Source organism: Uranotaenia lowii, chromosome 1 (genome assembly GCF_029784155.1).
Source record: "Uranotaenia lowii strain MFRU-FL chromosome 1, ASM2978415v1, whole genome shotgun sequence".
NCBI lineage: Eukaryota > Metazoa > Arthropoda > Insecta > Diptera > Culicidae > Uranotaenia > Uranotaenia lowii.
Window position 1 is genome coordinate 21,916,426 of NC_073691.1, and position 13,703 is coordinate 21,930,128.

At 34.3% G+C, this 13,703-nt stretch overlaps 1 protein-coding gene across 1 annotated transcript in view; it reads right to left on the reverse strand.

Annotated features, from left to right (window-relative positions):
* Positions 1-11,617: 11,617 nt before the first annotated feature.
* Positions 11,618-13,703, reverse strand: part of LOC129739141 (carbonic anhydrase) — a 52,424-nt gene continuing 50,338 nt past the window's right edge. Inside the window, exon 4 of the mRNA XM_055730547.1 lies at positions 11,618-12,745. Within this exon, the coding sequence (XP_055586522.1) occupies positions 12,090-12,745 (656 nt within the window). The 3' untranslated portion in view covers positions 11,618-12,089. The remainder of the gene's footprint in view (positions 12,746-13,703) is intronic.

Below are 13,703 nucleotides of genomic sequence, written 5' to 3' on the forward strand. Positions count from 1 at the left end.
GACTAAAACTGGTCGGAAATTAACTAAAAATAACGTTTTTGATTATAATAATAGTTATTTTGAAAAAAATATCTAAAAAAAAGTTGAGAAAAAAACCGATTTTGGCAACACAAAATGTACGGGCATGTTTCCAAAATCGAATGAGATCTGTACTTCACAATGCAACACAAGGAGCACTATTTAGCAGTAGGTGGTTACTTACCTACTTCATATTAATTTTTGATCATTGTATACACCCCACTTTCCGCGTAATCGTGGCACTTATAAATGCCGACCTTCCTGCGGTTTTGCACCTCTTACTTAATTGCTTCAGGATTATTTTCCTGCCTAGGATCTACAAATTTAATGTACAAGAATATCGTTATTTTATCGCCATAACAACCGGAAAAAAACACTAGCTAGACTGCTACATACATTGCCGGCCAAAAGTTCTGGATCACCCCCTCAAAAACATGAAAATTTTGATCAGCCATATTATGATATATCGGAATTCTTTTGATTTCATTCAAGAGATCGTGAGCAAAACCTTCTTTGTATATTTTTGGCCAAATGTTAATATTTACTTTATATGACTTAAATTTAGCTTAAAGTTGGGACATTTTTCAAAAACTGAACTTAAAATTCAAATCCGATCATCTCAGGGTGGGGAGGACCAAATTTCAAAATTTGAGTTGTATTCGAATCCATTTTTATACTTAATAAAATACATTTGTTTAATTTTGTGCGAAAAATTTGCAATGTACTTAAAATGTATATAATAGCTACTTAAGTCATCGTCCAAAAAGTTGAGGTTAACCTGTAGTATTTATGGTGTAACTGCCAAAAGGTTGGGTTCAGTCTTCTAAAACATGCATTGTTATTTCACGTGTATCTCTGTTATCAAACAACGCAATGTTTATCTGGTAAGTTAATTTGTAAGCTAATGAGTTGAACTCGCTTTATGAATAATTTGTTGAAATATTTTTGAAGACTAACTGCTTTAGAACCTAAGCTAAAGTTTCATAATTTCCTGATGATTATCACCAAATAGTACGACTGTCAAAAAATGGCAAATTTGTTTTGACTATAACTTAGCTGTCTAACAAGTTATTGCAGATCGGATTGGCTGATTTTTGTCACTCTCACGAACTTCCTGAGCCGATGTCCGAGATCGAGCCCAAGAGTAATCACAGTTGTACCTGATAAGTTTTTGACTGTACGCCAACTGCATTGTTGATATAAGTCGCGAATGACAGATGTTAAAACGACTATAATCGAAACAAAAAAAAAAAAAAAAAGTCACTCTCTGGAGCCACTCAGTTTCCTTTTTGATATTGCAAACTAAAACTTATAAAAACATATTTGCAATTTTCTCAATTGGATTTGTTTTTTTTTTAATTTTTTTTACAGTTTTAAAGTTTCGGATGCTGATCAAGTAGATCAGCTAAATTTCGAATTGTTTAGTTTTTTTTCAATTTTATTAGGGTAGGGGCCCCTAAGACAACGGCTTAAGGAAGCTTTTTTCATTAGTTCAATATAACTGCCTTCCATGTTGTTTAAAAACTGTCATTCATTCATTGAACTATAATTTCAATATTGTGTTATGAAATAATTATGCAGGAAATAGGTAAATCCATTACGTACTTTTGAGCCAATTAATGATTTATTTTCCACATTCAAGTTCCCTCATTGTCGTACCAGGTCCTTACATCCGTCGTACAAGGAGACCGAAGTTGTCTCAATTTATTCCACCCTCTTTAGGAATAAATTAAAAAAAATTGCGGTTGCGGTTCATGCAATTGGCATTAGCTTACTTCAAATGGATCAACCGCGCAGGATAATAGCAAATTTTCTCTCAAGTCGCAATAAGCCATGAAACTAGGAAAGCTTTATTGTAAAAAGGTCTACCGTTGCTTGGCTAATGCATCTGCAGGCAGCAAAATATTATACCTTCTATTAAATTCTACCGAAATTGTCTCAAACTTTTCTTTCCTCATGAGGAATAGATTTGAAATTTTGCGGTTGCGGTTCATGCAAATGTTATAATTTACTTTGCACGGATCAACCGCGCAGGATAACTGCAAAGTTCGAATGAGATCTAAGTCGTAATAAAATGGTCTTGCCAAGAAATCTCAAGGTAGCGTTATTGTAGCTAGGTACCATTGCTTGGCTAAGGCAATTGTAGGCAGCACAATATTAGACCTCACAAATTGAATCGACCCTGCAAATGTATTTTGTACCAACACACTCTCCAACGGACAGGGCTGCCATGATCCAAGATTTGTCTGTAAAATAAGATTTTATAACATTCATACATAAATTTTCCACAAATTACAATGCACAAATTTACACAGAAACTGCACATATTGAAAGAACGTCAACATTTTTAATAGTACTGGGTAGATACTCTAGATTTCGACAGGCGCTAGTTTTCGACAAAATTTTAATGAAAGACTTATCTTTCTGTTTGGTGACTCAAGCTTTCTTTCTTCATATTTTTCTATTTTTGCTCTCCTACTTTAGTATACGTTGAATATAAAAATTTCTCCAAATAAGTTATTGAATTGTAGTAAATCAATAATTCAAAAGTAACATTCTGAATCACCTGTGATATTCAATTCCATCAACCAAATAAGAATGATTTTTAATTACGAAAAAATCCCTTTTATTTGATTGAAAGCAACATAAAAGGAATCTATTCTATTCTATTTTGTTTATTTATAGAGGATTTTAACCATCTTGGTCATTCTTCCTCTGTATAAAAGGAATCAATGGATGGATAAGGTTCTGAAATTTATCTTTTCGGTAATTTATTTTAACTTTTCGCTAAAATTTAATGAAATTTCGACTGTTTTTTGAGCTGTCGAAAACTAGCGCTGAAAATTTACCCAATAATCTATTTTTCGACACCCATCTTCTTTGGTATGTTTATACTGTTTCCATGGTGTAAAAAACGCCGTGAAGTAGACAAGCAATTCCGATACGCAAGTTTTCATATTGCTGAGCTAACAAAGGAGGTGGACATATGCTTGTCGAAAACTAAAACTTTTTGTGTCGAAAACTAAAATTGAATGTCGAAAACTAGATCATCGAGAAATTTTCGTAAAAGGATAATAAAAACGTTGTTTTGAAACTTATGATCAATAAAAAAGGTAGAGAATGAAGAAAAAAGTCAGATTCATATAACCAATCATATTTGAAATGAAAAACTTTAGTCAAATAGTTTATTTACATGGTTTTTCTGTCAAATCAAGCAAAAACTGTCGAAATCTAGGTATTTTACCCTATATGTTTTTTCTACGTAATGAGACTGAATAGTAAGACATTTGAGGAGAGGGAGAATCACACTTGCGTTTTGTCAACATGTGTATTCTTATCCATGTGGGAACCCTGGCGAAGGATATCGAAACAAAGCAACGCCACGTTGATGCGTGTAATGCGCATTAGACCGGTTCAGCTCACCTATTAGTGTTTTTTTACGAGCGATAAAAGTTTTTGCTAAAAGGTTTTTTTTTCGGAAATTGACGCTTCGTTATTCTAAAATTTTGTTGTTGTCAAAGTTGCAAATAAGTTTGCATTTAAGTCAGTTAAATGCAAGTTTTTGGGTTCAAATTTTTGGGAAATGACGTAAAGTAATTCCACTAAAATTAAACTTTTTGGATTTTTTCCATTCAAACTGTAATATGTCAAAAACGACAAAACATCTTTTGTTGCAAATTCACTGAGAATTTATAAAAATTAAGCAAAGATGAGTCAAGTTTCAAAACTTATATGGTAGGAATCAGAATATAAGCAGGTTCGATTTTGTTGGATTTTGAACGACTTTATGTAAAAAAAATCATATTTATCGATTTTTTATCTCAACTTGTATTGAAATCCAAAATAGAGACTCATGAATTCTAATTTCAAAATTTTAATGATACATTTATCCAAATTTTCTGGTTATTTTGACTTTCAACGAAAATTAATTGCATTGTTTTTCCATGCATCGTTAAAATTAAATAGAAATCGAGGTTTTCTGTGCAGGAATTGAAATGTTTTCCTCGAGTAGTAATTGATTCCAATTCAAAGAATCTCTGAAAACTGGAGAAGTTTTAGTTTTAGTTTTCAAGGATTTCTCAGTGACCGTTCTGTAGAGCAAAGCGTTTGGTCGTATGTGAGATATTGCAGTTTGAATGAAAGAAGTTCAAACAGTCTTATTTTCATAGAATTGATGTGTCTTATGTATCGAATACTTAAGAAAATGTTTAATGTCATCAGATAATAGAACAAAAAAAAAAAATCAAATCTCAAAATATAAAATTTTAAAGAAACAATGTCATTGGAGTTGAACGTTAAATACATATGTGTAAAGTATGAGATATTCTTGCGTGCACCCCAACGTCTATTAAATTATGCACTGAACTGGTCGTGAATAATTTGTAAAACACCAACCACTTAGCTAAAAAAGCCATCAATTCTTTGTTCATTTAAAACCATGCATTATAAGCAATGCTGAATACATTCAAGTAATTTTTTAATATAAATAGACTTTTTGCACTTATCTCCGATTTCAAAATCAAATATCTCAAAAAACAGTTTTAAAAGTGATAAATTTGTGATAGAGAATGAACTCCCAGGCGTAAGTTTATCATGTGGAGTAGCTAATTAAGGAGGAAAGTGATTTTTCGGCTCTAAAACATGCATTCATGTATTAAGACGAATCAGAGGGATACGACGGAGGATGGTGCACCTACCCTATCTGTTATTTTAAATTCTTGTGTAGCAGTGTTAGTAGCAATGAGGCTGGGTCGTTCGACCGATGGACGTTAGGCCGAATGAGCTATCTGCCTGAATAGGCCACTAGGCCGAATGAGTTATTCGGCCGAAGGTTATCCAGCCGAAGGTTATCCAGCCGAAGGCTGTGAGGCCGAAAAGACGCAAGGCCGAAAGAACGAAAGGCCGAAAGGATGTTCGGTCGAATGGTCACTAGGCTGAATGGTCATTAGGCCGAATGGACATTAGGCCGAATGGACATTAGGCCGAATGGACATTAGGCCGAATGGACATTAGGCCGGAAGGTCGTAGGGCCAAATGGTCGTTTGGCCGAATGGCTGTTAGGCCGAATGGTCGATAGGCCGAATGTTCATAAGGCCGAATGGTCGTAAAGCGGAATGGACGATAGGCCGAATGGTCGCAAAGCTACATAGTCGAATCCGGCCTAGCATCCATTCTGCCTGATAACCATTCGGCCTGATGACTATTCGGATTAACGACCATACGGACTAACTACTGATCGGCCTAACATGCAAAGAAGCGATAATATGTCTTAAAGGCCTTGCATAAATTCGGCCCAACTACCATTCAACCTAACAACCATTCAGCCTAGTGATCATTCGGCCTAACGATCTTCTAGCATCCATTCAGCCTAACGACCTTTCGGCCTTAGGACCATTCGGCCTAATGACCATTCAGTCAAATGACCATTCAGCCAAATGACCATTCGGCCTAGCATCCATTCTGCCAAATAATCCTCCGAAATGTCCCAACCGATTCTAATGATTTTTTTAAAATATTCTGTGGGCATCCTGTAGGAATCCTTTTAAATCAAATAAAAAAAAAACAAAGTCACATTAATTGTCCGTAATAATTAAATTTGAAATTATTTGAATCCAATAAAAGTCATGGCTTCCATTTTTGCGAATTTTCTATCGTTTGGGGAGCTTGTTTTTCGTCTCCATGTGCTAACATTTCAGTACGTATTTCTCAACTAAGCATATTTTCAATGGACGTGGTGGCGATATGAAGCCTAAAGCTTTGTTCTTTTAAAAAAATGGGACACTTTCTTTTGCTGATAGCTCATTTACTAGTAATCGGATATTTAAAATTTTGACAGCATTTTGCTGCCGGTAAAACTACCAACCCGTTTTTTTCAAAATTTAAAATTTACGCGTTTTTGAGATATTTACGAAGTAAGAGAAAATGATAAAAATAAATTTGAACAGTTTTCATCAAAATACATTATTATCATATTGATAGTTGACAAAACCGTTGATTATTCAAAGAATTACTTTGTGTTAAAAATAAACACTGTACTATTTATTTACACACAATTCAAGTGCGTAAGAAGGATTCAGCATTATGTGAGAAAGTTCCGAAAGGGGTATATCATGTGTTGAACCCGAAGTTGATATTCAAAATTATTAAATGTCTTTGTAAATGGAGGTCTTTTGCTTAAAACAGCATTCAGTAAAAGTGGAGTATCAAACATTAATTTATAGTGCAGAAAAAACGTATTAAATTCATCCCAAAGCCTTTACACTATGTTACGCATCTATGAAAAAGTTCAGAAATAGCATTGTGTTTTCACTTGCTTCAATAAACGGGACAAATGTGAGGTTAGAAGTATCTTTTTGTCAACATTTTTGAATATTTCACTTTCCCTAAGAGTTTGTTGAGAACTGATTTAGTTATGCAACGAACGAAAATTGATTTGTTTTAAAGATTTACACATTTTTCTTAGATGTATCTGAATGGTAAATGTATCCGGTGTATCTGAATTAACACTAAACATACCGACACTTTGTATATACCTATTCATACCGCGAGCGGTCAAATGACGGTTTACACCGTTTTCGCTAAAACTCCCTTGTTTCTCTACCGATTTCTACCAAATTTATAGTTTTGAAAAGCTTATAACTCGACTCAAATATGTTTCTCAAACAATTTTCAGCTACAATCAATAATTTTAAAGTTATTCAAAGTCCAAAAAATTTTTTATGAAAAAACATGCTTCAAGAAAAAGGCTGTAAATCAGTTTTTAGTGATCGAAAAAAATTTCACTTAGTGCCTGAGAGAGCTGCAGTTAGAAGCTATATGTTGCATATACGGAATTTTTTTTTAGATCATGGCTACAAAAAATGTAAAAAAGTTATGTGAAACCCGTACTTTTCAATTAATCAACTGCCAAAGCTGTTCCTGTTACAGCAGAAAAATGTTAAAAATTGAATTGGAAAGTTGACGTTATTTGTCACATTTTGGCATCTTTAAATTTTTGAAATACGAAATACATAATTTATGACGGCTTTCCAAATGTAGCTGTTTTTCGAACTTTTTATGAATCTTGATTCTTTTGAGATAAAACCTACACCTAAATTTTGCTTTGCACTGGATTTTGAGTACGTTAACGTAAGGTTTAGACAATAAAACTATATGAAAAGAAAGCAAATTTCATACCGGTTCTAGTGATGTTATTGCATTGGCGGTGCAATACTTGACATAAATAATAAATATATTTCTGGAATAAAAACTAGAAAATTTGAGCTAATGCTTGTTTCACAGACAAACAGACGGGACACTCGGTTTTCGTTTTTCGCAAAGCTGTTCGGAAGCTAGGCAATGTCGCCACGAGAGTGCACTAGAATCACTAAGAAGCAAATCTAAGTTTTCATCATGGTAGCTGTGTAATAATGGTAATAATATTTTCATCACCATGGTATCTATAGAATGTTTATTTTCGTTTGTTTTTATCCAGCGAAACGAATTTGAAACGGTTTGTTTTTATTCTGTTTGTTTGATTCCTACTCTGAAAGAAATAATTTTTTAAGTCACAACGTTAAAAAATTAACCGCAACGAACAGCTGAAATCATCAGACTAGTAGGTACATCAGTTAAAGGCTCATTCTATCGGTATGTAAAATTCCCTGACTTCGTGCAGGACCGAGCTTCTAACAGGCTGCGTATTTGTTTTTTTAGGATTCCCTCAGAGTTGTTCGGATGAGTTGGTCGTATTCCGTTTCGCGGCCGATGATTTTTTTCGCATAAGACATGGGAACTCAATGAATTTGGAAGACTGTTAAACAGTAAGCCTTCAAATCGTTAATTTAGGGACGACTTTCGGTATTTCTGCCGGAGCTGTTGCGTCACCGAAGACGACGAGGGATCCACCTACAACGGTTGCCCGGACCGAGGGTACATGCCTCCAGAGACTGCGGCGGACCTAGTCGGAAAAGCAGACGGTTCAAATCCGGCGTCACATGGCCACAACGCTATTGCTATTAGCCCAAAAACAAACAGATAAATTAGGAGGACCGCATTTTCAAAACGAAAAAAAGGCTGAAACCCGAAACAACCTTCCCTCGTCCCCCTTCCATCAATGAAAGGGGGATAAAAAGTACATATATTTAAAAAAAACAAATACCTCAAAAGTTTAAATCCGACGAAAACTTACGCACTTGACAAATTTTAATCCTGTTAAAATGAGACCTATATATTTTTTGAAATATCAAATAAATTATCTTTAAAAAACACCTAAAATTTCGATAAATATTTTATAACTAAATCGAGCCCTCAAATGAATTACAAGAGAATGAAAGAAAATGAAATACATGAGATCAAAAACAATTTTTTGTAAATGATAGTTGTATTTCAAACACAATGTTTATTCACATTTCAGCAGTTCCATTTGATAAATCTTCATCAGTTTCGGCTGGAGGAATGTTCGATGTTTTATTAGTTGGTTCGGTCGTCGACTCGAACCATCTTGAAACCAAATATGTAGTATCTATCGATGGGATTCCCTCGCACTCAAGGACGGACCATTTAGCTGTTAATTTCCATTATATGACCCTAGAAAATAAAATTGTGATTAGAATAATTTACATTACGCTACGGCTGTGATTGAAATTAAGCCGGTTGAAGAGACTCTAGCTGTGAACGATGAAGCTCCGTTTTCCTCTCCTACATTGCTGCTGCCGTTTATGAAGTTTATAATATCCTCGGTTTCAACTAACTAGCGAGAACTTGCACAAGCACTAGCACTGTTAATAATGATCATTTGGCACTCTTTCTTGAAAACAGTTGTGCAAGTTCTTGTTCCCTGATCTTCAATTAAATGGGATGTCTCGATCACCCGCGAAAAAAAATCAAATTTAGAAGAAAATTGACAAAATCTCAGTCCAAAAAAAATATATGTTTGTTTACTTTTTTTAACATCACAATATCTCAGACTACCTCGATCCTTTTATTTTTGATAAAACTGATTGGTAGGCAATACCGACACCAGATGGCATTGTAATCTCTTGCGATAATTTTTTGGATTTTTCCTCTAAGTGTCCTGTCTGTTTATCTGTGCTTGTTTGTTTTTTCGTTTCCTTTCATCCGTCTTCGTGTGTAAAATAGCTTTGAGATATTACCACCCACTGCGCCCGTCTGCCAAGCAAGAATTTGTGCTGACTTCTCAAAATTCAGAAACTACTTCACTGTTTTATTTATCATATTTTTGTCAAGCATTGCACCGCCAATGCAGTTACACCACTAGTTTACCGGTATGAAATTAGCTATCTTTTGCATATAGTTTTATTGCCTAAACCTTACGTTAACGTACTCAAAATCCAGTTCAAAGCTGAGCTTAGATATAGGAATTGTCTCAGAAAATTGATAAAAAAGTTCAAAAAACAGCTACCTTTGAAAAGTCGTCATAAATTATGTATTTCGTATTTCAAAAATCTAAAGATGCCAAAATGTGACAAATTATGTCCACTTTCCAATTCATTTTTTAAATTTTTTATACTGTAACAGGAACAGCTTTGGCGGTTGATTGATTGAAAAGTACGGGTTTTACACAACTTTTTTACATTTTTTGTAGCCATGATAAAAAAAAATTTAAATTTTTTTTCCACATATGCAACATATAGCTTCTAACTTCAGCTTTCTAAGGCACTGAGTGAATTTTTTTTCGATTACAAAAAAACTGATTTACAGCCTTTTTCCTGAAGTATGTTTTTTCATAAAATTTTTTTTGGACTTTAAATAACTTTAAAATTATTGACTGTAGCTGAAAATTGTTTGAGAAACATATTTGAGTTTGATTATAAGCTTTTCAAAACTATGTAGAAATCGGTAGAGAAACAAGAGAGTTTTAGCGAATACAGTGTAAACCGTCATTTGACCGCTCGCGGTATGAATAGGTATACCACATGCGTTATTCGAAAACCGCAACACTTAGAAAAAATTTTAAAACGCAAAAATACTTGCATTTTAAAAATATAAATAGTGCTGTCGTTAATTTTGCGAAAAAAAGTTATATAAGGCGAAATCATCATTTTATGTTCAAAAACCGTCATTTGACCACCTCGGTACGTTTAGTGTTAAGATTGATTGAATTTAGATTGAATTTTTGAAATAGAAGCAAAAGAAACTTTGATAACTGTGTTTACATGAGAATTTTTAGAAAATATTCATACCACCGTTGAAGCATGAAAAGATTTTTTTTATCCATTCAATTTTTGTAAATCTGCTTATCAATCGATTGCTAATGAACAGATAAGGTTAGTAAGTTTAAATCTTGAAAAGTCTTAAAAAGGGCCCTCAGCACAAAAAAAGTGAAAATTGCTGTGATTCAGTCGAATATAAATGTTTAACCAAAGGAATTTAATTTGCACTTTTGCGCGAGCGAGTTCCATTTAAATTGCTATGTATGGCTTGAAGACTTATTAATCAATCAGAGCTTCCATACAAGTTTATTGGCATTAATCGAGAACTTATCGAGCAAAAGGAAGAGTGGTTGTTTGCATACGAATAATTTCAGACCCTCCCTTATTTCTGAGTGGAGTCGGAAAGAAGGAGGCAAGTTTTTATTCATATTACAATTGCCATAATTTAAAAGCTTATCAGACGAATAAAGAAAAATGTTACGTCATTTAGATAATAAAAATGGTTTTATAGTAGTTCTTGAGCACTTCTTGCATTGGAAGAAGGAAAGGGCTGGGAGTCCATATCATTAAAACATACATTTTGACATCATTATAAACTCTATGAAGCTTAAAAACAGAATAAAAGATTCAGATCTTGAAAAATAAATTAGGAGATCAATTTAAAGAAAACATTATTAAATCAGCGTTTGCTTCTTATTTATGTTGAAATTTGGTTTGAAATGCTGCCTAAGAAATAAAACTAAACTTCAATTATTTTAACAAATTTTAATTATTTTGGAAAGTGTCGCAGAGCACACCGGGTCAGTTAGTAGTTCTATATAATTGGAATGATTTTAAGCTGAGGAAAATAGCATCACTATAATTTTACAGAGACTGTCAAAATAACAAACAGATGTTCAAGTTCGAATAATTAAATTCTAGGAACCAGTGTGAATTTTCAAATGCTTAATTTAAACATCATTAAAACAAGCCGAATCAACTTTGAAGTACCTTACTCTCGGAAGGTCGCAATCGTAAATGTGTGTCAGGCTTGTAAACAGAGGATAATTTTCTAGATACTTAGATATATACTTTTACTGAAAGAAAATAGTATGAAATCAGCCAGTCTCAACTTAATAACATCTCACCAAAAATTATGGGAATTTCAAACTAGAGCGTATCTTATTTTTCAGGTTTTAACGGATATGATTAGTAAATTTGCCTGTCTTAATAAAAAGTTTTTAAGTTAAATGAAAAACAAATTATGATAACGATTTCCAAAATATCTTAAAGTTTTTTTCGATAACCTAAAGAGAAATTATCCTTTCGATTGTTATCTTGACAAAAGATAAAAATGACATCATTTAAGTATAATCAAAGAATGGTTCTGGTTTCGAAGAAACATTAAGAAACACTCAATCAGTTTTCTTCAATCGTTTATTAAACCATAAAACTTAAAAGATAAACTAAAACTATACAATAAACTCTAACACTTACATTATCACTTCTTTGTGTACATAAATCTCTATCGGACCCTTGGCAGAGCAGCTTCTAACGATAATAATCTGAGCGTTCTTTTTAAAATTCGAAACATTAAATGCTTGTTACTTTTTCTGTAGTTATTAGCTATTACTTAGATAATTGCTCATCTGCGGGAGTTTGCCGCAGAAGTTTTCCTGTACTCGTTTTGGTTTTTGGTTTTCTACTACATAAGTAAGAGGGGGATGCGCGGCTTGGCCACTCCTAAACACTAAATATAATATAGCATCTCGTTTTTTTCTTGTTATATTCTAATCACACTTTCGAAGTTGGTTTGGCATTACTTAGGCATCTCTCATTTTAAGACTGTAAATTGTAGATTGCTTTAACGTTTTCTGCTTTATAAGCACCTCGAGTTTTCTAAAATCTTTCTATTTACGAAGATATCTCTTTGAACATTTATAGAGAGAATCGCAGAACGCAAACGCAGATGGCTCCGATGAGGGTGGCCAGCGAGATCCGGAAAACGGAAGCATCACCTCCAGCTGGATCCAGTTCGGTGGTGTAGACCAAGGCTCGAGCATTCAGCGGCTGCAGGGATCGGTAGTTGTTGACCAGCTCGTGACCGGAAGCGTCGTGAATCGATTTGAACAGTTCAACCTGATCCAGCGAAACGGGTAAGCTTTCGGTGAATACGGTCCAGATGACGGACTCGGCACAGGTGGGCGTAGTCAGCGAACCTTCGTATCGGAAGAAGGAAGTTCGATTCCGGGGCAGCAGATTGTGCGGGGAAAGTTTGCCCTTGAGGGCCGAAGCCTTGCCGGCTTCGTCCCGGATGTCTTTCGAGGTTTCCAGAACCACATCCAGGTGGGTGTTGTCCTGGTTGGACACGTGGAACAGGACCCCGATGACGGCAACTGCATTTTTGACGGCGGCAGCCTCTGCCAGAGAATCATAGCGAGCATCGTGGTGGACCAGGTGCAACTCCAGTGCGTAACGGACGCCGGCTATCGTGTGTTCAGATCCCCAGTGGAAGTGCATCTGGTCCAGGATGAACTTGCCCGGAAGGCCGCCTCCCAGCATCGTCACCGAGGTGTCGTTGTTGTCAATTTGAACTGAGGATGGTATGAAAAAAAAAAATGATTAAATAACCATATTTATCAATTTGATTATCAATTTGGAAATATTTTCAGTTAATTTTTCATATTTCATTCAACTTTCATAGTGTTTAAATTAAAACTCGTATTTTATCCTGGATCAAGAATCCGCACCTATTGGAATGAAAATCGTTTGTAGAACTGAGTAAGAGTATTTTGATTTTAAAACTTAATCCGGTTCTATTTGAGAATGTTCAAATATTAAACCTAAAGAAACTATAGTAAACAAAGAGGCGCAATCTGATCCCTTTTGAAATATTGAGCTTGCAACCCTGCTGTAGGGCTGCCTTTAAGATTGCTTTGTTTTGCTCGATTGGAATGACACTGACAGAAAATCAAAAATTCCAATCGTGACATTTCGTCTCTTTGTTTACTATAGGCTCGTTAGTTAAACCCAATGCTTATGAATTCTACAAAAAGAGAATAGAAACTATGGTTGAGACTCGAATTTTGAATAAAAGTTCGAATTAAAACTATTTTAAATTTATTAGAGGGAGATTGATAAAAGTTTTTTTTACCAGATTCACAGTTCGGTTACAGCAGCATTCAGATAAAAAATTCTCAACCAAATTATAAGTTATCATCATCAAACGGTACTTGTTTGTTGACAAAGTAATTTTTCCAACTGTACCGTAGAGTATCATATTTTTATGCATCCTTTTGAAAAATATGTTGTTGCCTAAATTCAAATGTCTATATCCTAAGGTTGCCAGAATTTTTTCAGCACGAACCCGAGCCAACCAAATTTATCAAAAAACCTGGCAAATTTGGGCATTTGACTTCAAAATGTCGATAAAAAATCCGGGAAAATCGATAAAAATCCAGGAATTACTCACGCCAAACCAAAAAAAAAAAACATTAAAAAAAAATTTGTAAATCGTATTTCAGGCTTCCAAAAAACCTTTCATAATTATTT